The sequence below is a fragment of the Bufo gargarizans genome, chromosome 2, assembly GCF_014858855.1.
Source record: "Bufo gargarizans isolate SCDJY-AF-19 chromosome 2, ASM1485885v1, whole genome shotgun sequence".
In the NCBI taxonomy this organism is placed as follows: Eukaryota; Metazoa; Chordata; class Amphibia; order Anura; family Bufonidae; genus Bufo; species Bufo gargarizans.
Genome location: NC_058081.1, coordinates 305,974,888 through 305,999,355, shown reverse-complemented (window position 1 = coordinate 305,999,355; position 24,468 = coordinate 305,974,888). Strand labels below are relative to the sequence as shown.

Genomic DNA, 24,468 nt, shown 5'->3' with positions numbered 1-24,468 from the left:
TGAATAGGACAGACACAGACATTTCTGAAACAAATCTGCTGCATGTGAATAAAGTCTAAACTAAATTCTGCTGTTTTACTGCCTTTCCTTTACTTTTTAGAGTCTCCTCTGTTCCTGGATGAATATTGACCTTGACAAAGTTTTCTTTGAGCTACTACAATTTATAGCGTCTTACAGTATATGTCAAAGGAAAGCAGGATGGTTCATAACACAAAGAGTGCATAATAAATTCCCAGGTCAAGCGTTTTTATGGCCGTGAGTATTGATGGCATCATAGAACCTTTTTGGTCTAAACTGTTTATCATAAAGAATGGTTGTACTGCCCTTAGCAAAAAAATGTTTAACTGCATTGGTTGCTATGGCAACATGGACAGTTTTAATACATGACGTCAAATGTGTTTTGAAGGAGAGATGACATGTGCAAAATATTCTTAAAGGCAATGGACACCTTTAGTTCAATTTCTAATTAAATGCATGTATTTTTGACTATAAATAATTTTGTACTAGGTTTTCTATAAAAAATGTTGGACATTTGGTTTCTGCAGCTTGCATGTATTCCTAGACATATCAGGCTGCAGAATGCTATTCACCAAAATCAGTGCTCAGTCTCTAGGCTCTCTGTCATTTCCTGAACAATCTTCTAAGTTGAGTTGAACATTAATTCTATAAAAAATCAGCTAAGGCTAGTTTCATATCTGCAGTGTGAATTGCGGAAGGCTGTTCTGGCAGAGGATGCACTGCCAGAAGCCAACAGAATGCCTGCCAGGCCCCATTATGTGTAATGGGGTCAGGCAGAGATCTGGACATGTTCCAGCACACAATGCAGAGGATCGGCCGGACACAAACCAATGCATGCTGTGGTTTGTGTCTGGACAATTCACGGCATTGTCTGCCGGAACAGCCCGACGTAATTCACACCAGAGGTGTGAAACTAGCCTAAGAGGATCATGGTTGCAGATGAAAAATAGGTACAAACCTATTCAAAAGATTTTTAGCCTAAAATGCATGCAATTAAAAACATTATAAAGTTGTTCAGAGCCTTCAAAATAACCCTTTGCTTCGAAAAGAAAAAAAAATTAACTGGGGAATGAACATCGTGTCTAGCTTTTCATCTTTTTGGCTCCAGATCCACCAATTCACGGACTACTGTTCTGTCAACCAAGCTGGCAGCAACTACTTGATATACACTGTGCATCGGTACTCCAAGACACTTCCTGCTTGTCCGGCCCTGCACTTGGATTGGTCAGCACTACTTACATGACCATGCTGGCCAATCCGAGGGATGCAAAAAGTATCTTGAACTACAGTGTGCATCAGGTAGTCTGAAAGGCAGTGCAGCCATCTTACATGGTAGAAGGTAGGAGCCTGGGAATTGGCATATCTGCAACTGAAAAGATAAAAAGGAGGTCACTATGTAAGTTCTCTGTTTATTCAGAAGTTGATGTGAATGTCAATTTAACAGAAATACACTATACATTAATATTAGAAGGAATACACTAATATTTTAGAAGACATGTTGTTCACAAGCTAAAACATCTTTTTTTTTTCCTTTGGCTAAATCAACTTCATTGTGGCTAACCTGTACGACGTCTTTGGTTTCAAGGGTCCATCACAGAATCTTTTTTGATTAAGATCGCATTTTCCTCCCAAGTTTTCAATTTCACCGCCCAGCTTAATTTTAAAACTTTGGACATTGTAGTCTGGAGATTCACTACATCTGCTTGGAAAGTAGTCCGTCTGATAGATTTTGATAGAGCTGTTCTGTTTGTAATCGGTGTATGTTGGCAGTGGATGCATTGGCTCAGGCTTCAGATTGTCATTGCCTAACACAAATGGAACAATAATGAAACAAAACATTGTAGCAATACATTTTTCAGCTATAATATTTTAATTATGATTGCGCAAAGCTTATCAATATACAGGAACACTATGGATTGATCTACTATCTTTGTATCGTGAAAAGATACTTTCCACATGTATACAGGGGTGGACTGGCCATAGACCCTACAGGGAAATTACCAAGTGGGCCGATGCCCAGTGGGCTTCTTGAGCTGCCAGCTAGTTACCTAATGATCTGATGCTCTCAGATGAAATAAATGCTAGGGGCATCAGGTACTTATGTGCCTGCCCGATAGGCCACAGGTGGCCTCTTGAATACCTTAGGACTGTGATACAGTTGAATACTGCAAGCAGGGGTGGCAGTATTTTGTGCTGCACTGTAGTACTTGGTTCTGCTTGGGCGACATTTTGTGCTACCTTACGGTCTTGCTTCTGTTATCCCTGCCTATTTGTGTTGTGCCATCTTTTGTCAATTTGGACCCATCTACAACAAGGGGACTATTTTTTATTTTTTATTTTTTCCAGGGCCACTTTAAGGGTCCACCCTTGCATACATATAAAAGTTTTAAACATGTAACTGTATCTTGTCAATAATGTGAATTATACATTTTTTCAACATTGGGCTAAAAGCAGCAAGTACTTAATACATAACCATAACTGGTATGTCTAGTTGTCCCTGATCAGGGATTTACCAAGATCTGCTGGATTGAAAGTTAAGTCTTGTTTTTTTTAGCAATAAATCTTGGCTTCCCATTAAGTTTTGTAAAAACCACATAGCAGAACCTTTGGATTTAACATGATCTTACCATCTGCTTCTGACACAATCACAGTAAAGTATTTGACAGCTCCATTGGTGTCACTGAACCAGCTGCAATTAAAACTGAAGTGGATTGATGACTTGCTAATGAAAGCATCTCTTCTATTTATTCTGACATGAATAGGTGGTTGAGGGGGCCCTGGAAAAAACACAATGTTTTATTTAACAATTAGATAATGTAATAAAAATGTAAACTTTAAAAATAAAAAAATATAATGCATGTGAACATATTCGTATTACAGGCATGTGGTGTGCAACATTCTACCAGGTGCTGGTCAGATGCTAGCTCCATGAGACCACCAATTATATGGTAACAAGGAAAATTAAGCAAAGTATCAGGAAAAGCCAAGTAATCATGGATGGGATTTGTGCTGATTATCCTATTTTCAGAGAAAACATGGCACTATTCAATTATAAGAATACTATAATAATAACAACTCTAGTCTAATTTTTTGCCACGTGGTATAACAAGCGTCAACATCTATAGCCACAGGAGGTAGTAGGTACGTATAAAACTACAGTTCCTATTTTTTTATTAGTTGTTAAATACATTATATCTATAATTGCCAACTCTCCTCAAACATCCAGAAGGCCCGTTTTAGAGTCCTGAAAGGGGAATGTGACTGCCAGAATAAAAATATTCCAGTGTATTTTGCATGCCACACTTGGTGGCCTCCCAGAGGCCAATATAAAGAAGTTGACAAGTATGCTCATATCAGTTCCTATTTCTTGTGTTGTCAGTACTTACGATCTATCATGGTTATGGTGCTCTCTTCTACCACCTGACTTATCATGTCCGCAGAATGCACTTTGATAGATACAACATATCTCTTATGTGGTTCAAGGTGCATTATTGTAAGGACTGATTTGTGCCTCTCAATTCTTTTGGAATACTCCACAAGATCGGATCCATTCTTTTTATATTCAATGGTATATCCATCAAAGTCAGAATCTGGAGGTGTCCATGAACAGGAGATGGCAGTCGAATTCTGAGGTCGGCAATGAAGATGCTGTATCTTATCAGGTTCTGTAATGAAAGATTAAAGAGTCTTGATTGAGTTCCATTATACATGGTCGATCCAAAATTATCACTCAGAAAAGGAAAAATGCAATAACAAAGGATCTAATTGACAATGGAACAGTTTAATGAAATATCTTAATCCAATGAAATCTCTTACTTGTTCTCACTCTTCCAGTAATAGGCAAGCTCAAAGTCTTCTTTAAATTGCCACTGACACTCCTTACACTGAAGGTATAGAGACGCCCAGGTCGAAGGCCAGTGATAATTCTTCCATTGGACTTGCCAATGCTGTAGGGGTTAAACACCACTAGTGGGTCTGTAGGTATCCACTGCAGCTCAAAGTCATCATAGTCTGTCCAGTCTGGGGGTCCCAGCCAAGTTATGGATAGAGAGGTATTCTTTACATCCGTAAATGACACTGAATTGGGTGGCTGTGGAGCTATAAAAGACAACAGTGTAATATTAGAAGAAAATCCTTCAAAAAGAACTTGCATAGTGCGGAACTATGATCCAAGACTTAAGATCCTGGCCACAGGAGCCTCACGTGGCAAGACCCAAACTGTGTAACACAACTGTTTTCCAATTTGGGCTTTGCAATTTTTACTTATAGGACTCCAATACAAGTGGTACAGATTGTGTGTCATTGCAGTTGCATCAAAGTTGTGCTTGTACTGAGTTGCATCACAGTGTTTTTTTTATGGTTGTGACTAATAGACAAATCATACAAAAGTTATGTGAACCTGAAGTTGTTATCTGGCCCTGGCCAGCAAGAAGGAATAATACCTGTTCTGGCCTCGGCAGTCACTTTATTGACGAGGTCACCACTCTGCGTCACTATCACCAGCTTGTACAGGCGTCCCGGAACCAACTTTTTGAAATGATGTTCACTAAGGACATTGGCTTGTAACCGTTCTTTTTGTGTCCCATTTGGGTTATAAAGTGTCAATTCATATGTATCCACATCTCCCAGTGCTTGGTTCCAGGCAAACCACAAACTGTCTGATGTATTTCTGTTTGATGCTTGCAGATTGGTGACTGGGGCAGGAACTGTTAGAGAAAACACCAACAATAATGAAAATTCATATTCAGTAAAATGGTTCATGTTTTACTCCTATTACTGAAAGTTACAGGCAGGATGATTAGACTTGTATTATTGTCAAAAAGACCTTCACTGTTACATTGTTTATTTTAGCAGCAAATAACATGCTTTTAATAGACTATAATGGAAAGCGGCACAATTTAGAAACCAGCGTGAAACTAAGTGGTTCATAAAGTAGAATGTTTTATGCCAAATAAGTTACAAATTCCCATTGACTTGTTGCTAGAAGACACACAGTTTCCCCATTCTCATTTCATCATCCATTCCATTATAATTTGAATAGATTACTAGGTTTATGCTGCAAGTGCTGAATGTATTTAACCATAAAAAAAGTTTTTAAATCAATTGACACAGCCTTCAATCTACTACACAAGATGTGAAATACTGATGTTAAAGGTGATGTATTTCCTGCAGTAGGTTTCCTATTATTACTATAATACAGGGCAGAATAAAATGGTGTTGTATCAGCAGTATGATATATTTCATTATTACCTGTTCTCCCATGGATTGAGGAATCATTTGTCAGTGATCCACTGTGAGTTACGATAACTATTTTATAAAGGCGCCCTGGTAGCAGCCCCTGAAATGAGCTCTGGGTGAGACTTTGTACACCAGGCTTCCGGTCATGCAGAGTGTTGTCTGGATTGTATAGGAAGATATCATAGGATTCTAACTCTCCCTCTGCACGTGTCCATATGAATGACAAGCTGTCTGTGCTGTTCCCTGTGATCTTTAGGCCTGTCACTGCCGCTGGGACTAAAACATTAAGATAAAAAAATGTTATATAGCAGATACAGGATTTATTTGATCAATTTCATTGCTTTGAGGTTTGTTGGCTCTTATGACTTCACAATTTCGATTTGTTTCCAAAAATGATTCTTTGCTTATGCTGACAAATAATCTGATCCTAAAGGGGGTGCTCCTTCACATACTGTTATGGCAGATCTCCAAGACCCCTGCCCATTCTAAACTGTGCTGTGCTACAGTTCCCACAAACACCGTGTGCCTCATTCAACTAAATAGATGTGGTCCCTTAAATCTGAGCTTAGTTGGGTCAGATCCCTTCCAATCAAGTAACAGCATATCACTTAAAACCGGATCTATTTCTTATACTGCCAAGATAATTCCTTTTTCAGTTTAGTCACAAGACACCCAAATCTTATTCTTTTTTTTTTTTTTTTTGGCTGGACCACCAGAGTGCAAGAGCATCAGACATAGTAATGTGTCCAAAGGTCCAACAGAAGTCAACACCATTGAGGTGGAGCAAATCACTTATTACTAGGGTCTATTTCATATATATTCCCACGATAATCCCTGATTTTTTTTTGCAACCACAGGGCCTCGAGATCTTTCCTTATTCAAATCAAACCATAAGATCCCAACATATTTTTTATTTTATTTTAGCTAGATCTTTTGTTATTCGTATTATTCAGTGCATGGATTTTGCACTTTCTGTTACCTGTTTGTCCTTCTGTTTGTGCGGCTTTACTGAATAGACTGCTGCTGACTGTAAACACTTGGATTTTGTATTTCTTTCCTGGAACAAGGTCTTCAAACTTGTGTGATTTTGTGGTTGCTGGCACAGACTTGTTACTTATTAGAACTCCTTGGTTAGTAAGAAGAAGTAGGTCATATCTATCTGCGATGCCTGGTGCACTTTGCCAGTTGACCACCAGTAGATGACTGTTGTATTCATTATCTGCCCACAACTTTGGAACCATTGAAGGCACTGAAAGACAATCAACCATTAGTTTAAGTATCTTCACACATTATATACAGTTGTAACAATTAAGACTATCTAGAAGCAAAGTCATACTTGTTCGTCCAAAGGATGTCATGTTTTTGCTTAAACTTCCACTGTTTGTCTGTACTACAACCTTGTACAGTTCGCCTGGAATCAGGTTGTTGAAGGTATGTTCATAATGTTCATAGATGTTCTTGGATATGGTCTGAGATTCTATCTGGTTGTTCTGACGGAAGATTGTCACCATGTATGAATCTACATCTCCTCCACCAGATGTCCACTTCACAATGAGACTCTTTGTCATTCCATTCGGTGAAATGTAGATGTTCTTAGCAGCGCTGGGAACTAATGAAGAACATACAGGACACCAGAGTTTAACATTCTATGTCAATATATATGATTGCCAACTTGCATTATCTGTTATCTTTTTAATGATTAATTATTATAAGAGATTATCCATAAATGCTATAGAAACTGTAAAGAATAGGATAAAGGCACTGGTCATACACATTAGATCGGCTGACTATCTAATGTGAAAGAGGCCTTCTAACTCCCAACTGCAAATTCTGGGGGTGAAGGGTTGGTTTGTTAGATTATGATAGAGGTGTCTAGCTTTTTCTTCTCTGCTATGAAAAATACATGCATGTTCAGCTAATGGGGGCTTAACAAGCATTTTGCAGACAGTTATGTTATATATGTAAAGTGGGTATTTGAGGAAGTTTCCTCACTCTGTGCTCCCCTCTATCAGTTAGATGGCTAAAGGAGTGAGTAGCTGCTGCTCTGGAGGGCTCAATGCCACGGTACATTCCATGGTCACCCTTCATTTCAATGGGTGACTGGATTACATGATGACAGCCAACCATTATGTCAATGCGGTGCAGCTCTTTGTTACAAAGTTGACTGATTAGTGGAAAGCTTTCGTATGGGATATCTCCTTCAACTTATGGTCCCATATTTGATTCACTACATATAACTGGCACTATGTCATAAGTCTTACTAGTTTCTTACCTGTTAACCCCTCTACAAAGGTTGCTCTCTGTGCATCACCGCTAAATGTCAGAACAACTATCTTGTATAGGCGACCAGGAGTGAGAGAGGTGAAGTGGTATTCAGAAGCCGTGTTACTCAATGTAATCAGTGGGAGAACACTCATGTCATTGTATAGAAGTTGAATCTCATAGCGATCCACATCTCCATCAGCTCTTGACCATATAACCTGGAGCTCCTCACTGCCTCTTCTTGCAAGTGTTAGCTGCTTTACAGCCTCTGGGACTAATAAAAGATGGACACACATAAGCCATGGAATGTTTATATGGAAGGAGAATATAACAAAATCCTTATGATACTTACAGGTTCTTCCACTGGTCATGGCACTGGTCTCATATTTTCCACTTTCAGTGCTTACAGTTATACTGTACAGTCGTCCTGGCACTAGGTTGGCGAATACACATTCATTCTGAGACTTGTTAACTGCTGTAGTGTTAATGAAGTTATTGTTATTTTTAATGGTCACTTTATATTTGTCAAAGTCTCCAACAGCATGAAGCCAGGACACCTTGAGATAGTCACTTCTTCCAGCATTGCTCACTGTTAGCCCCTGAACGGCAGAGGGAACTGGAAAATAAAAGGCTAATGGTTAACATGTTCACAAAATATCAATAATGCTAAATGAACAGTGATTGATTTCATAGGCCTAACATGTATTTGTAACTTTGGGTTTATCTATAGATAGCTCTAGATTTGTAGGGAGTAGATATATTTCTATAATGAGCACTGTCCTGAAAAAAAGAGAAACGTCTTTGATAGTTGTTTAATATGTTTTATCTATATGAAAGTATTGCAGAAGTCCTGACATTTATATACTGTATTCCAGATAGATCGATAGCTAGGTAGATATTAGATAGATAGATCTATAGATATGAGATCGATAGATAGATAGATAGAAAATATATAATAGATGATAGGCAGTAGATATTAGATAGATAGATAGTAGTTAGATATTATAGATAATATATAATAGAAAGATGATAGAAAAACAATATATAATAGATAGTAGATAGATAGATATTAGACAACTGATAGATGATACATAATACTGTATATAATAGATAGTAGATAGATAGATTGTATTGTACCTGTCCACTCTTGGCTGGAGGAATAGTTCTCGAATTTTCCACTCCGTGTTGTTACGGTTACATTATATAGTCTTCCAGGTGTTAAACCACTGAAGGAACATTCATGGATGGATTTGGAGAGGGTGAGTGGTGGAAGGATATTACTATTATGGGATAAGGTTACTACATATGTATCCACATCTCCAGTGGCCTGTAGCCAAGATATGCGCAGGTAGTCACTCTGACCATTGTTACTGACTGTAATTCCACTTACACTGGCTGGCACTGTAATATAAATTGACAAAACACACATTTATTACTTTGGCTAGCAATAATAAATAACAGTGATGCTAGAAAGTGTAATGTGAGTTTATTGATCATGACGGTACTTCCATAAATCCGTACACAGAATACGCCTATCATTTTTTAAAACAATGACTTAAAGTGTAACTGCCATTCTATTTTTATTTTTGTAATCTATAGGGGCAGTGATACTGACCATTTTTGTAATATACTTTAATTACTGATATTGTACATTTCTATTAGAAAAATAGCTCTAAAGTGTCCCATTTTGAGCCTTAGCAACGCTCCTCTGTCTTCTGTTTACATGACAGTCAGTGTTAGCAAGTCTTCACAGTTATGTAAACAGAAGACAGAGGAGCATTTCTAAGGCTCAAAATGGGACACTTTAGAGCTATTTTTCTAATAGAAATGTACAATATCAGTAATTAAAGTATATTACAAAAATGGTCAGTATCACTGCCCCTACACATTACAAACATAAAAATATAATGGCAGTTACACTTTAATTTGCCACCATATGTAAAAGCTTTATGTTCATTGTTATGTGACCTTGCATAGGGAGCACATTTTGTTTACAGTTTTGCTCCATTGACTGTATTTTCTTATCCTATTTGCTCATCGTGGTAAAGGATGTCTTAGCTTAAATATTTCAAGAGTTTCTTGAGTTGTCAACCATATATATCACTGGGCTGAAGGTAAATATCAGGGATTGCTAAGACTATATTACATATGTTAATGTAGAGACATTTAATAAAGCCCCCTATAGAGTAGTTACAGTTCAAATAATGATGAAAAGCAAAACTTTTGTGCCCTCTGCTGGCAATATGTGGAACATTATATAACAATGCTTATGGGTAGGACTGCCTGTTATCACTTCTCGTCTGCGTATGATGCATTCTGATGTACAGGCCATTGTTCAAAAGTATTTAGCTTATATTCTGTAAGTACAGGACATAATCACTTAAGGAAGGAAGCTGCTTGATTAAGTTCACATGAGTATGAACCTTACAAATTTGCTGATCTTGTGTAATTAAACATTCGTTCTTGTCTTGACTCTAATTTCCTGTACATAGCCTTTTCAGTTAATCTGTATCCTCTCTCCTCCCCAAAGATCTTCAGTACAATTTGTCATTTTTCTTGGGTATGTTTTCTTAATCTATCCGTTCTCCTTAATTGGTATTTGCAGTTTCATGTAATTTCCTTATGATCTAGCATCTTGCCACACTGTAATGTCCTAAACTTGTAGACTGGAGGTATTCGGTATAACTTATTAAAGGATTGCTTACATAGAAATACAATTATTGTATCAACTTCTTAGACATTTATTGACCACAGGTTCTACCTGTAGGATCCTCTCCAATCTGCAGTGTTCTTTGATTCCATCCCATGGGTTAAGCTGATTCCATGAGTCCCATAAAAGCCAATGGAAAGAGCTGTGCACATGCACAGGGCTACCTCCCCTTTATTTTTTCTACCTAAGGCTACATGCACATGACAAAACGTCCATTAAAAACGGACACACTCCGTTTTTCATGGCCATTTTTTAAACATTTGTGCATCCATTTCCTGTCCGCCTGTCTGTTTTGAATGGTTGTTTTGCATCATTTTTTTAAATTAAAACTGATGAATTTCATTGGCTTTTTTTAATAAAGATCCCAACCCCAGCAGTGCCCTCAATACACATAATGTCCCCCATAATGGCCCCCAGCATTATTAATGTTCCTCATAGTGTCCCCCATTTGTAATAATATCCTCCATAGTGGCCCCCGCAGTAATAATGTCTCCCATAGTGGCCCACAGCATTATTAATGTCTCCCATAGTGGCCTACAACAGTTATAATGTCTCCTATAGTGGCCATAAGAATTAGTAATGTCCCTCAAAGTGGCCCAAAGTTGATGTTTTGCTTTAGCAGAAAAAAAAAATCATCCACTTGCACGCGCAGCGGCACTCACTCCTCTCTTGATTAAAAAGGACTTGCCGAAGGACCTGCACTCTAATGCTAGGGTCCACTATGGTAGACATTATTACTGCAGGGGACGCTATGGGGGACATTATTACAAATGGGGACCATGGGCTTCGGCAGGTCCTTTTAAAAGGAGGGAAATTTCCTCCTTTAAAAAGTCAGAAAATATCAAGTTAAAAGGTTCTTTATATAGCAGTCTGTATTCTGCCAAAGGGTCGTGAAAACAGCCAAAAACTGATGAGACAAATATTGTACTGTATATCTAGTATGTACAGGGGGTTTCATCCTACCTGTCCTGCCTTCAGCCAGAGATTGTCTAGATGCAATGCCTCCACTGAGAGTTGTCACCACCACTGAGTAGAGTCCTCCAGGCTTTAAAGAGTGGAACTGATATTTATTGGTGTCACTAGACACACTCTCATTCTTTATGACAATATTTTCATGTATTAGGAGAACTTGGAAGGAGTCCACGTCTCCCCGACCTCTTGTCCACTCTGCATATAGACTGGTTGTTTTTTCTTGATTGGCTAAATTTAAATTAGTGACCTGGAAAGGAACTTTGATGGAGACAAGATAAGATTAATATAAGATCACAATATATAAGATATATAGTAGAAAATGAAAAAAAAGTTGTAATTGTTTTTTGTTGCAGGGAATTCTCCATTTCAGTATAATACATTATTACATACACAAAATACATACTACATTTCCAGTCACTATGCATCTTCAACATTTCTTATACAGTTATATCCTTATACATCGATTAAAATACTGTAATGTGAAATAGTCCATGTCTACTGAAAATGGAGCTTATCTGGCCCCAGTGCATTACACTTTTCTATTAGACTCCCTAGTCCAACACATCAAATCCTGGAACATTTTCCTGCTAGGCTTTAATACATTTTAGCTTTTGATATGCCCTCTATTAGCCTGTGATTTTAACATCTATTAATGGTCTCTTTTTTCCTCTAATCTTACATCCTTATCCTCTTTCTTTGTTCTCTTTGAGTGGTCTGATTCCCGCTCACAAAAAGGGTCACACTATTGATCTCATATTCATCTAAAAGTCCTTTATAGAAAACATCACTGTTTGACCACCATTTCTGATCTTAATATTTCATCTTTTTCTCCTTTCTCTTTCAGGAAAACCACCATTGTTACTAGAGATTTAAAGGGATATTTCGGTTGTTACAAATTATTCCCTATCCACAGAAGCGGCTGGATGCGCAGATAGACAAATAGAACGCTCGGCTATCTCCAGAATTCCCCGTAGAAATTAATGGAGCGGCTGCATGCATGTGTGACTGGCCACTTTGTTCATTTCGGGGGGGCTGCAGGGGGTACGGGGGTCCTTCAGTCTCCCGATCGGTGGGGGTCCCAGCAGTAGGACCCCCACCGATCTAATAGTTATCCCCTATCCTGTGGATAGAGGATAACGTGAAACAACTGGAATACCCTTTTAAGGTCTATAGATCTGATTCAACTCACAAACACCTTACCATCTATGTCAACAAAACACTACAGCATCCACAGAAACTTCCCTCGACCAGGATTTACATACTGTATGTCTGCCATACACCTTTTATAATGCAGAATGCTGTAATCCAACTCATCTGCTAATTTCTCAAACTTCAAAATGAACATTTAACTTTGTAGCACCTTGCGAACATGAATTAATCCCATGGTTTAAGATGGCCACACATTTTCATAGGTTTAATTAAATGTTTCCACCACTTATTCCTTCACAATTCTTAATACATCCCAATTCATTCCTTTCTGTTTTTGACAGAATAACATTTTTTTAATTGCCTTGTCCCTTCCAGTTGACAATGTTCTTGCGTGACAGCTTTCACCCTGTCCCTTGCAACTAATTTCTGCCATTGTCCATTACTTGTCCCACCTAAACTTACCTAACATCTTTACCAAGAATCATTAAACTGGTAACCAAATTTCCAGGCCCTTATTTTCTCTAAGCTACTATGAATGTCAGCCTGTAACCTAGAACCTACTATCTCTGTACTTGAAATCACTCAGCCTTGTATCCGCTCACTGCATTCACTGCTCTCACAAATGACTGCCCACTTCTCACCATCCTTGACCTTTCTGCTGCCCTTGAAACAATAGACCACCAACGACTTTTACAAATGCTGACTTTGTTTAGATTGAGGAGCACTGTTCTGTCTTGGTTCTCCTTAAACCTGTCTTTAGGAGGTCTGTAAAACACAGCTCACTAGTTTGCTCCATTTCTGTGTTTGGAGCAGAGTACATGACTTTACAACCTACTATGCACAGGATTACCCAGCGTCCTATTTGGTCTTACAATAATGAGGGAGTGTAGAAGGACGAATTAATGTTATCAGCCTTTTCCTTCCTGCTACTCTTGAGCCAAGTCCCCAGAGTTTTCCTTCCCACCCTTCCTTTTTTTTCTTTTTTTGATAATTTTACGTAGATGTGTTGAAACTTGCTAGTGGAGATATGTCGAGATGTGGACATAATCCATTCATCACTTGTGTCAGTCATGATTTAAACAGTGTGTCCCACTAGTAGGTTAACCACATTTCTATATGTTATCTTTCTAATAGGATTATTAGGTAGATAACATATTGAAATTAAAGAGGAGCATAGCCCTCTCCATCAAAGTATGCAGGAGTTACAGAAAAGCCAGGTAAACATAGCTCAGCTCTTCCCACACCCGTAATAGACTTAAATGGGAAAATCAGCCACTGTGAGTTTGCAAATGGGTGTCATGGGACCCCTTGTTTTTCCAATCAATGAGGGTCCTGGGGCCGGGATCTGCCATTAACATATTAGATATGTGGATATTCCATAAATATTCCATAAATATTCTGTGGATATTCCATAAATATTTAAGATGGGAGTACCCTACAGATTTGTACCGGTCAGTTTGTATAGTAATGATTAACTTACATTTTTACATCTCACACAGTACCATAAAGCTTTATGTTACCAATCTCTCCTCTCTTGTTATTATTAGTATCTACATATAATATTGAACCTGAGATTGGTTTGTGGAGGGGGTCTGACCACTGGGACCCCCAGAGATCTGTAAAACAAGGGTTCTCTGATTCCCTGGTCTAAATGCAATGGCAGTGAGCTTGAGGGTCCGCTGCTCCATTCACTTATGCAGGATTGTGGACCAACGTGTGCACTACAGCTCCATTCAGAGATGGGACTTAGGGACCCCTTATTCTCAGGATCGTGGATTTCCCAGCATTCAAACTCACAAACTAATATTTATCACCTATCCTGTGGATAGGTGATAAATGCTTTTTTGCGGGATAACGCCTTTAGGGTGCATTTAGTCGGTATCCGTGTTTTGCGGATCCGCAATTTGAGGACCGCAAAACACTTACGGTCATCTGAATGTAACCTAAGGCTGCATTTTGCAGAACACACAGGGCCAGCCCTATATAGAACTGCCTATTCTTGTCCACGATTGCGGATAAAGAATAGGACATGCTCTATATTTTTGCGGGGGCCATGGAACGAAACTACGGATGCGGACAGCACACGGTGTGCTATACGCACTTTTTTCAGCCCCATTGAAACTAATGTGTCCGGGCCCGTTCTGCAAAATTAAAGAACGGATGCCGGACCAAGAACTACGGTTGTCTGAATCCACCCTTAAAGATCAATCAGATATGCAAATATAATTCTCTGTGTAACCCAGAACAAATATTTCCAGTAGAGGTAGCTCAGTATTACTAGGGATATAACAATTGTGGGGTTTCGCTCTGGTAGATAGGGTAAGCGGACGCAGTACAGAGGCAAAAGACAAGTTCTTAACGCAAAACTTCAGTGTTTATTCACACTTGAGGCAAATGCACAAAACAATGCGTTACTTTGCAGTCTTGGTGTTTACTTCACACACAATGGAAATAACATCTTGGTGTTAATTAACACAAATTGAAAAGTTCATATAGGTCAACTTGATGTCAGTTCTGCCTCCAGCACTCCCCGACAGGCTTTAGGGGGCCTGTTTCCTCGGCAAATGGGTCTCAGCCCTCCAACCTGGCACCAAGCCTCAGATCCTAACACAGAGATCCTGCTGCTGAGACCAGCTGCCTATTTAAGGACAGCCAGGTGCTGCCAAAAACCCAGAGCGGCAATTAAAATCCAGTCCGGTATTTGACCCCACCTGGCTGCAAATTAGCCCAGCAGCACATGCTTGGAGGAAAGTACCTGTTTTCCCAGACCATTCCCCTCATTGTGTCACATACCCCACTCCTTTGTTCAACCCTGAGGGGGTGAACACTCGCCAGACAATGTACTTGGGACCGGGCATCAGGCCTGCCCTGTGTTCCACTGCAAATTTAAAGTTCTGTAGGTAAAGGAACCATCTGGTGACCCGGGCATTCCTGTGTTTGGTCTGGCTCATCCACTTGAGAGGGGAGTGGTCGGTTGCCAGGCGGAACTTTCTCCCCAACAAATAATAACGGAGAGACTTGAGTGCCCACTTGATAGCCAGGCACTCTCTCTCCACTATACTGTACCTGGTCTCGGCTAGGGTGAGCTTACGGCTGAGGAAGACAATGGGATGCTTCTCCCTGTTGATTTCCTGAGACAGTACAGCACCGAGGCCTACTTCGGAGGCATCTGTCTGTACTATAAATTCCTTTTTGAAGTCGGGCGTCACCTAAACTGGGGACCCGCACATGGCTGACTTCAAAGTGGAAAAAGCCCCTTCCGCCTTATTATCCCAGCAAACTATCACCGACCTGCGTCCCTTCAAGATCCCTGTCAATGGCGCAGCCACCATAGCAAAGTGGGGGACAAACCTCATATAATAGCCCACCATTCCCAAGAACGACTTTAGTTTCCTAGTAGTGACAGGTCGGGACCAATTCCGTATTGACTCTATTTTGTTCACTTGGGGTTTGATGACTCCGCGCCCAATGACATACCCAAGGTATTTAGTCTTCTCTAACAGCGTTAGCAGTTAGTCCAGCCTTCCGAAGGGAGTCCACTATGGCCTGCACTTTGGGTAGGTGACTTTCCCAGTTGGTACTGTGGATGACAATATCGTCCAGGTAAGCTGAAGCGTACCGACGATGTGGACGAAGTTCAATGCCCATAAGTCGTTGAAAAGTGGCTGGGGCCCCATGCAGACCAAAGGGTGACACTTTGTATTGGTATAGCCCCTCTGATGTGATAAAGGCAGTTTTCTCTTTGGCAGCCTCCATCAAGGGTACCTGCCAGTACCCTTTGGTGAGGTCCAAAACAGAAAAATACCGGGCTTGTCCCATCCTCTCGATAAGCTCATCCACCCGAGGCATGGGATGCGCATCGAATTTGAAAATCTCATTTAGTTTAGTTTACGAAAATCGTTACAGAGCAGTAACGTCCCGTCCGGTTTGGGTATTAAAACTATAGGACTGGCCCACTCACTTTTAGACTCATTAACGTCTAGTTGCAGCATTAGCTGCACTTCCTCCAAGAATGGCTTGTCGACGAGCCTCGGGTACCTCACAACCGGCCATAGGGCCAGGAAGCCTGTGAAGTCTCTCCCTATTAAGAGTTTGTAGTGTAGATTTGTGGCGACTGCCACCTCGTGGGTCCACCTGTCGGCTACCGTGGTTATAGACACCAGCAATTAAAATCCAGTCCGGTATTTGACCACACCTGGCTGCAAATCAGCCCAGCAGCACACGCTGGGAGGAAAGTACATGTTTTCCCAGACCATTCCACTCACTGTGTCGCACAATACTGAAATGTGTTTTTATCACACATGTATGTATTTCCATAAATATATTTTATGAATATAGAGCAAGGAGGAGGACCATGGTTTTTTCATTGACTGCTAAGGCAGTAGTACCAAGAAGTTTTGCATCCCTACAGGAAAACTAGTTGTGGTATGAATCTGTTTGAACAATAGAAATCATTTATCAATTACTAGACATAATCACAAAGTTGAATGCATTTCCGAACAATGACATCCTATGTTTTATAGAGATACTGGTCTTACCTGTTCTTCCTTCTACAGAAGACCAGGTGTTAAGATCGCCACTGATACTTGTAACTTTGGCTGTATATTTTCTTCCAGGTACCAGGTCAGTAAAAGTAAACTCTTTGGCTTCTTTAGCAAGAACTTTGTTTATGAGTATAAGATCCCTGTCTGCAAGTGAAACCACATAACTGTCCCATTCTGCGAAAGGAGTCACCCATGTGATGCTGAATGAAGATTCATTGGTATGTTTAATCCGGAGCTGCTGGACGGCTTGTGGAGCTGCATCACAAGACAAAAGGATTCATTATTAGCAGATACAAACACATGTAAGTCAAACTCATTTTATCTGTTGTTTTTATGTTAAGGTAAGTTAGCGAAATGCTGCGGATTTTACAATTTACAATTGCCCATGATGTGCATTCATATTTCTATTTACGCCATTGACCTCAAACATTTTCAAGCAACCATATTGCTATGGATTGCTTTGGAGTGGATCAAAAAGGAGAGAAAATATTAAGGACAGATACAACATCTCCTCTTTAATTCACTCCTGGTTTTGGCTTCCAAAACTGCATCAGGAAATCTGGTCATGTGTCTGTACCTTAAAAGGGTTGTGCAAGAATGTGGAGGTTGTTCCCCCACTTGGTAGGACCTGTAAAGGGAATTTGAATTACCTGGCTGGCTCCCCATTCCTTCTCCTTCTGCTCTGCTGGACTCCCACAATGTAAACATCCGGTTTGACATCTCCTTACATCATGACAAATGGTCACATTGACGCAAAAGGATCCGGTCACCGCCTCGGCCAGTGATTGACTGCAGACATGTCAAACCGGATGTTTACAGTGAGGGAGCCTGTGGAGCAGAAGGAGCAGGGAGCCAGCCAGGTAAGTAAGATTCTCTTTACTCATCCGGCCAAATGGGGAGATTGCACAACCCCTTTAAGAATAACAGCATCAAGTATTAGTGACAACATGTAAGGGCTGACCTGTTCTGCCTTTGCAGTAAGCAGCATTTCTCAAACCGCCACTCTCCACGACCACGGCAACATCATACTGTCTTCCAGGTATAAGTCCCGTATCTTCAATGATGAACTCTCTGTAGTGCGCCTCCATAGTAGTATTCCGCAAAACAGTTGACTGGTTGTAGAGAACAAGATTATATTTATCCCAGTCACCAGGAGGTGGCAACCAGCTTACTCTGAGAGATTTGACTCCATTGCTAGTGGCTTTCAGGTCTGTAACTCTTTCTGGAACTGGAAATTAAAAATATAACATGTTCTTTAATCTTTCTTCATTCCTGTTGCTTCTAAAGTGGTAACATATTCTGTGGCACTATACACAGGTTGTCATCAGTCTTCATCCAAAATCTAATTACACCACCATACACAATAATATCCCTCAACAAACGCAAAACACATTAGCAAATTTACAATCACTATATAGTTTTTGACCCTGACCATAAAAGGTTACGTAGTTGCAACATCCATAATGGAACAATTCTTTCCTAATTTTCCACTTTTGGGGCATATTCACCATGTACAAAAATCACACTCTTCCCTTAAGCCGAAGCCAAGAGTTGTCGGTCAAGAATAAGTGAAGAATCTATCCATATCATAGTCTACAAGGACTTCACAAGGAGGTTTTTAGGGATTATTTGGTAGAAACTGGTAAGGTCCTGATCTAGTCTGTAAAGTGTAGTCAGGAATATTAACAAACTTTCCTGGTACATTTTCATTTTCTCTTCTTAGCTATTTTATTTCAGTGTATTACATGGTAATGCATTAAAGAGCAGCAGGATCAACCATATTAAACCAGGAACATTGTTCGATACGGTTGATCTGCTGATCAAAATGATACCTGTCTTGGTGAAAAACAGCTGCAGACTTTCATTCTTTATGCAAACAAGGGCCTCAGTGCACCGAGGGCCAAGGCCTAGCCCCAGGGTGCACCTCAGCACCTCAGCTTTCCAGTGCTGGCTCCGCTCCTTTCTGCAGTGAAGCCCTCATATGCATAAATTATTAAAGTATTTTTTTCTTAGAAACCACAAAAACAATTTTTACAAGACAGGTATTTTAATCATTATGGGGTTGATCATGCTGGCAGGTTCTCTTTGAGCAGTTGTACTTCTGAGTCTTCTACATCTGGCCAGTCCCTACTCTCAAATTCAGACGAATGCTTTCAGAATCCTGTTGCAGCAAACAACAAAAGATGAGACGTCACATATTTTAGATAGGGCACTTAATGGTACACCTCCGCTTCTTCTTAATAATCTTCAAATTAAGTGCAACATAATGAGATGTATAAGTCAGTAAAGTTGATAACTTCTGCTATTCTGTCACATATCGCACAAAAATGACAACACAGCTGATAAATACTTACTAGTCCTGCCAGTTGCCATTTTGTCAGCACTTAAGTCCCCGGCAATACAAGTGACATTAATCTGATACAGGCGCCCTGGTGTTAGATCATTAAAGGTGACTTCTGTGGCGGCTGAGTTCACAGTTCTGCTGTATTTGATAGATCCTTTCTCAGATAAGGTAATATTGTAGAAATCCAGCTTGCCTCGAGGCATTTTCCAGCGAACCTTTAATTTTGTAGAACTTCCTTCATTCAGCACAAATAAATCAGACACCTCGGCAGGAGCTAGCAGATGAAGAACAGCGTGGGTTAGACCGAGGACTTGAATGAATGAAGAATATATGGACCCATCAGTCCATGGAAGGATGAGAGATTAGACAAATATAATGACTTCATTGCATTTTTTATCGTTTTTTCTTTGACCGCAGTCTGAAGAGCAGATGATGATACTGAAAATGCCAGGATACACACTTCTCCGGTTACTTAAATACATTAATAAGGTTGTAATAAGGCCATGATAGGTGGCCACTTCTCAGTCCTTACCTGTTCTTGCTAGGTTTGAGTTCCAGTTTTGCAAGCCTGCAGCATTAGTGATCACTGTGATATTATAGATGTAGCCGGGTAGGAGTCCATTGAAAGTGTGTGTAGTTATTTGTTTGTCAATATTAACTTCACTAATTATCTTTTGCTGATGTAATAAGAAAACCTTGTAATATTCTATATTGCCAGAACCAGGCATCCATGATACATGAATACTGTCTGATTTACTATGAACATCAATGCTCTTCACAGACATTGGAACTATAAGTGAAACAGAAAATACATGTTATAAAATACATGCAGTACATATTATAGACTGCGTTACACAGTACTATAGAAATGTTCAGTAACAGAGCATCTTGCTGCAGTCTGACTGTGGCTATAGGGACTGCTGTAGGAGCTTGTAGCTGTTGTATGTAGAGGGCTGCATTTAGCCAACATTACCTTGGTCAACAAGAGTGTATATCCTGCTACTAGGGGTTTACCACTGCTTTATCTTCAGGATAGGCCACCACTAATTCATCACCAGGAGTCCGACACCCCAAACCTGTTTTGCACAGATCTGTTCACTATGTGGTAGATGGAGATAGTTGGAGCAGCACTTCATCCACTGCACAATGGACTGGAGCTGTGTAATTCAAGTCCGTCAATTGTAAGTGGAAAAGGAGTGGTCAACATAGGTTCAAGATCCCCACCATTTTGCTAGACCTTCTGAACAAAGTATACTTACCTGCTCTCCGCCACTGGGTTCCGACTCCTTTGTTCCCCCTGCAGCTGCTGTACTCTGGTCCCTGCTGTTAATATTCACATTTACCATGGGCTACATGGCTTCTGTAGCCAATGGCTGGCCACAGCAGTGATGTGTCCCCCTTGCGTTATGTCACTAGTCACCACAAAACTCCTACTGTATACAGACTATATACAGGACCAAGTGCGTACATAGAAATCACTGGGCCCCATAGCACGAATCTGAATTTGGCCCCTTAACCCTTCCCACTACCCACCCCTGGCCCATCCCACCTCCTGTCCTGGCTCCTCCCTTGCCACACCCCCATTTGCCAATAAAGAAATGTATACATGACCTATTGAAACCGTTAGGGATAAATCTTTTTTATTTATTTTTTTATTAACTCTCATACACCGCTCCCCCTCCCCCCCTGCAAGGTGACTGATGTGCTGGGGAGGGGGGCCCTGTAGGCTCATAGAGGACTCAGGAGGACAGTGTGCTCCCACCGGGGGAAGGGGGAGGATTAGGAGCAAACCACACTGTCCTCCTCAGTCCTCTATGAGCCTACAGTCCCCCCCCACCACAAAAAAAAGCTTGAGCCTGTAGCCAGGTCAGATAGGGAGTGGGCGAGTGAACAAAGGGGGGGGGGGGGGCAGGGAATAACACAAGTGGTCGGGCCACCTGAACGCCTCAATTAACTATGAATAAAAACTGTTGTGCAGAGTAGACATAGGGGGCGGGGCCTTCCATGCGCTCCAAGCCCCCATGTGCTGCGGGCTCCATAGCAATGGCGTGGTCTGCCTATATTGGCAGTACGCCACTGTACAGGACCATATCTGCAGAGAGGGTCCTGATGGCCTGTTCTGTTAACTGCCCACACTTGTTGAGAATTTGATCTCATGATGTGAGAAGTTTAGTAAATGTATAATTCTCAAGAAATGATAGCTGAGCAAAAATAATAATATCAATGAAAATAAATGATGAATAGAGAATTATGTGGAAGTTAGATAGACATTGATATAAACTTCTCCCATAAAGTATGGACACACATTGATATGCTAGATGACTATTGTTTTAGATGAACACATACACGTGAATAGGACCATACGATCACATGGTGTGCTACGCAATGAAATAGAATTTATTTTACCTGTGGAGCCATTGATGGAGATTGTAGAGCTGCTCTTGTTACCAGAAAGAGCTGCTATGGTGATGTCATATTGTGTGCCTGGATTTAGGGCAGTAAACACAGCTTCCATTTTGGGATTATTTCCATGGATGTTAACTTTTTGTATACTTTCCCCTTTCTTATTAAGTAACTGCAGTTTATAATGGTCTACCCATCCAGGAGATGAGGTCCAGGAAGCTTGCAAACTTGTTGATGTCACTGTATTTCTTTTCACTTCAAACTGAGAAGGTGGTAGAGGGTCTGGAAGAAATAACCAAGATGTAGAACATAAGTCTTTAATATGCTCATGTAGTGTTTGCGTGTGGCAGCAGTCCAGATTCTTTCACTTTACTTTTTAGGCACATTGGTGTTTGTTTTTTATTTTTTTATTTCTGTATTGGTTCCATAACAGCATAATTTGTAAATCAATGGGATCTGCAACGATTTGTTGAAAGTGGATTTATCATACTAGTAATGTGCATGCTTAGTGCATGCTACATTAGTGGGGACTTTTTTTGGATTAAAGGGTTATCAGTGGGGCTGAGCTGCAATACCAAGCACTGCCACTATATAATGTACGGTGCTGTCCTTGGAAATGTGCTAATGTGATAATGATCACCTATCCTGAGAATAAGTCATCATTATGTTTTCCAGGATAACCCCTTTACCAACTCCAAATATCTACAGTTCACGATTATAAACAAAGGTACAATGAAAAACCAACCAAAACATGTTCTTTACAGGATCATTGTCTATACCTCCAGTGATTGGCTAGTAAGAACTAATACACAAGTTTTAGAAAGAAAGTAATGGAGATCATTCACAGCAAAGTCATAGAAAATAAAACTTCTTAGATGAAAGTGAACATAGTTTAACATTCCCGGTTATAAAAACACTATTTAACGGCAAGTGATTAAGGACCAGAAACAAGATTTCCTCATTCTTGGTCATATCTATTGACCAGCTTTCTAAAAGCGAATAACCTGGTTGTGTTCTACAAAAAGGTAAGAAGTGCGGCAACCTTTCTGATAAATTCTAGAAGCATTAGTCACTGTCAGGGGTGCACATAGATTTTCTGCTGCCTGAGGCGTAAACTGAAACGGCGCCCCCCCCCCATGCCAATTTCCTAACCTAACCACTTTGCCAAAAGGGAAGTGCTCATTGTCCATGGCCCTTATGATGCCCCCCACTTGTCCCTTCCTGGTGCTGGCTGAGGCGATCGCTTCACCTGGCCTCATTGGTGGTGCACCACTGGTCACTGTACATAGGTAGTACTATACTAATGATGGCCATTAAAAAATATTATTTTACTCAGAAGGTGCATATGCGCCCCTGACATAATCTGTGGAGGGTGAGAATATTTAGCATAATATAAATTATCCTCTCGTTTACAGTTCCACATACGTGTTGCTTGTATTCATGGATTCATGTTCCATATCTGCAGCTTTTTGTGTTATATCAATAGAATGGTTGCCCTCTGTATGCATATCCTTCAATGATTAAACTTTTCTAAAAATGTTACACCATAAGAATGGTAGATACATTTTCCTAATCCCTGTTCAACTCCTTTATTTGTTTAGTTGACATGTGCACCTAAAAAGGAACTGCTGTATTAACTTTTGAAGTCATGACTCCTTCAAGATCCCTTATTTGAACCAATTTCTGAAAAAGTACTCTCTTCTGAACAACATGCAACCAGAGAAATGTTCTGCTTCCAAAAACAGAAATTTCAAGTTCTGATACTTTGAACATTATGTCTCTGGAATTGAACCTCACCATGAGTTGAACATGGTTTGCGTGCCTAGAAGGTGAAGTTTAAAAATTCAGACTTTATCTAATCTATCTAGCCCAGAAAACAAAACACTTAGTCCCTTTAACATCCGTTAGAACAAAGGAACAATGAGGTTGGGAAGTGCCTGGGCTGAGAGAGTCCTGTCTGGAAACAAACACTTAAACCATTTACATTGTTACAAGAATTCTTTGTTGGCAACCCGCCATCAAGGCAATATTATGCAAATCATACATAGAAATCTTATAGAAGCACTATATCTGTTACCAACCTACGTCTACATATAAACCTGCCCTTATATCAGGTGAAATCCTACATCTAATTTTTTTTTAGTTGTATTATGCTTTTACTCCCTACCATCTTTTGTATGATATATTTTATCACATTTATCTCCATATGTATTTACATTACACCTTTTACTACTTATTGTAATCACACATCAGTCCTCAGAAGTGCTCACCCTATCTCACTAGGACCAAGTCTACTGCTCTGAGTTCACTTGTGGGAACACAGAGGTCAAGAGCAAGAGTATCACACAGATAATGGTTTCCTCTCTGCAATGGATGTCCACTTTTCAACACCATTTTGTTTGTTTGAATCTAAAATATGCCCAAAATTCTGTGCTCCCTAATTTATTTATGCTTTTGTAATACTATTATTATTTATAAAGTCATTTTGAGATGTATAACATATTATTAAACCATGTCCTACATACTACACATAGTTAGGCTACTTTCACACTTGCGTTCGTAGCGGATCCGTCTGGTATTTGTACAGACGGATCCGCTCCTATAATGCAAACGATGTTATCCGTTCAGATGGAATCGTCTGCATTATATTTGACTAAAAAAGTCTAAGTACAAATTGTATTCAGACGGATCCGTCCAGACTTTACATTGAAAGTCATAGGGGGACGGATCCTTTTTAAAAATGCACCATATTGTATCACCTTCGAACAGATCCGCCCCCATTGACTTCCATTGTAACTCTGGACGGATCCGTTTGCCTCTGCACGGCC

At 40.1% G+C, this 24,468-nt stretch overlaps 1 protein-coding gene across 2 annotated transcripts in view; it reads right to left on the bottom strand.

The window, feature by feature from the left end:
• PTPRB (protein tyrosine phosphatase receptor type B) overlaps positions 1 to 24,468 on the bottom strand; it is a 134,673-nt gene that overhangs the window by 39,920 nt on the left and 70,285 nt on the right. For both annotated transcript variants that reach the window (XM_044280441.1, XM_044280442.1), the window contains 17 exons: positions 21,644 to 21,922; positions 19,770 to 20,027; positions 19,248 to 19,511; positions 17,855 to 18,121; positions 16,888 to 17,148; positions 11,192 to 11,458; positions 8,656 to 8,919; positions 7,871 to 8,134; positions 7,529 to 7,792; positions 6,593 to 6,865; positions 6,236 to 6,505; positions 5,269 to 5,532; positions 4,461 to 4,724; positions 3,835 to 4,116; positions 3,405 to 3,683; positions 2,646 to 2,795; positions 1,580 to 1,823 (listed from right to left, as the gene is read on the bottom strand). In XM_044280441.1, coding sequence (XP_044136376.1) covers positions 1,580 to 1,823; positions 2,646 to 2,795; positions 3,405 to 3,683; positions 3,835 to 4,116; positions 4,461 to 4,724; positions 5,269 to 5,532; positions 6,236 to 6,505; positions 6,593 to 6,865; positions 7,529 to 7,792; positions 7,871 to 8,134; positions 8,656 to 8,919; positions 11,192 to 11,458; positions 16,888 to 17,148; positions 17,855 to 18,121; positions 19,248 to 19,511; positions 19,770 to 20,027; positions 21,644 to 21,922 — 4,414 coding nt within the window. The remainder of the gene's footprint in view (positions 1 to 1,579; positions 1,824 to 2,645; positions 2,796 to 3,404; positions 3,684 to 3,834; positions 4,117 to 4,460; positions 4,725 to 5,268; positions 5,533 to 6,235; positions 6,506 to 6,592; positions 6,866 to 7,528; positions 7,793 to 7,870; positions 8,135 to 8,655; positions 8,920 to 11,191; positions 11,459 to 16,887; positions 17,149 to 17,854; positions 18,122 to 19,247; positions 19,512 to 19,769; positions 20,028 to 21,643; positions 21,923 to 24,468) is intronic.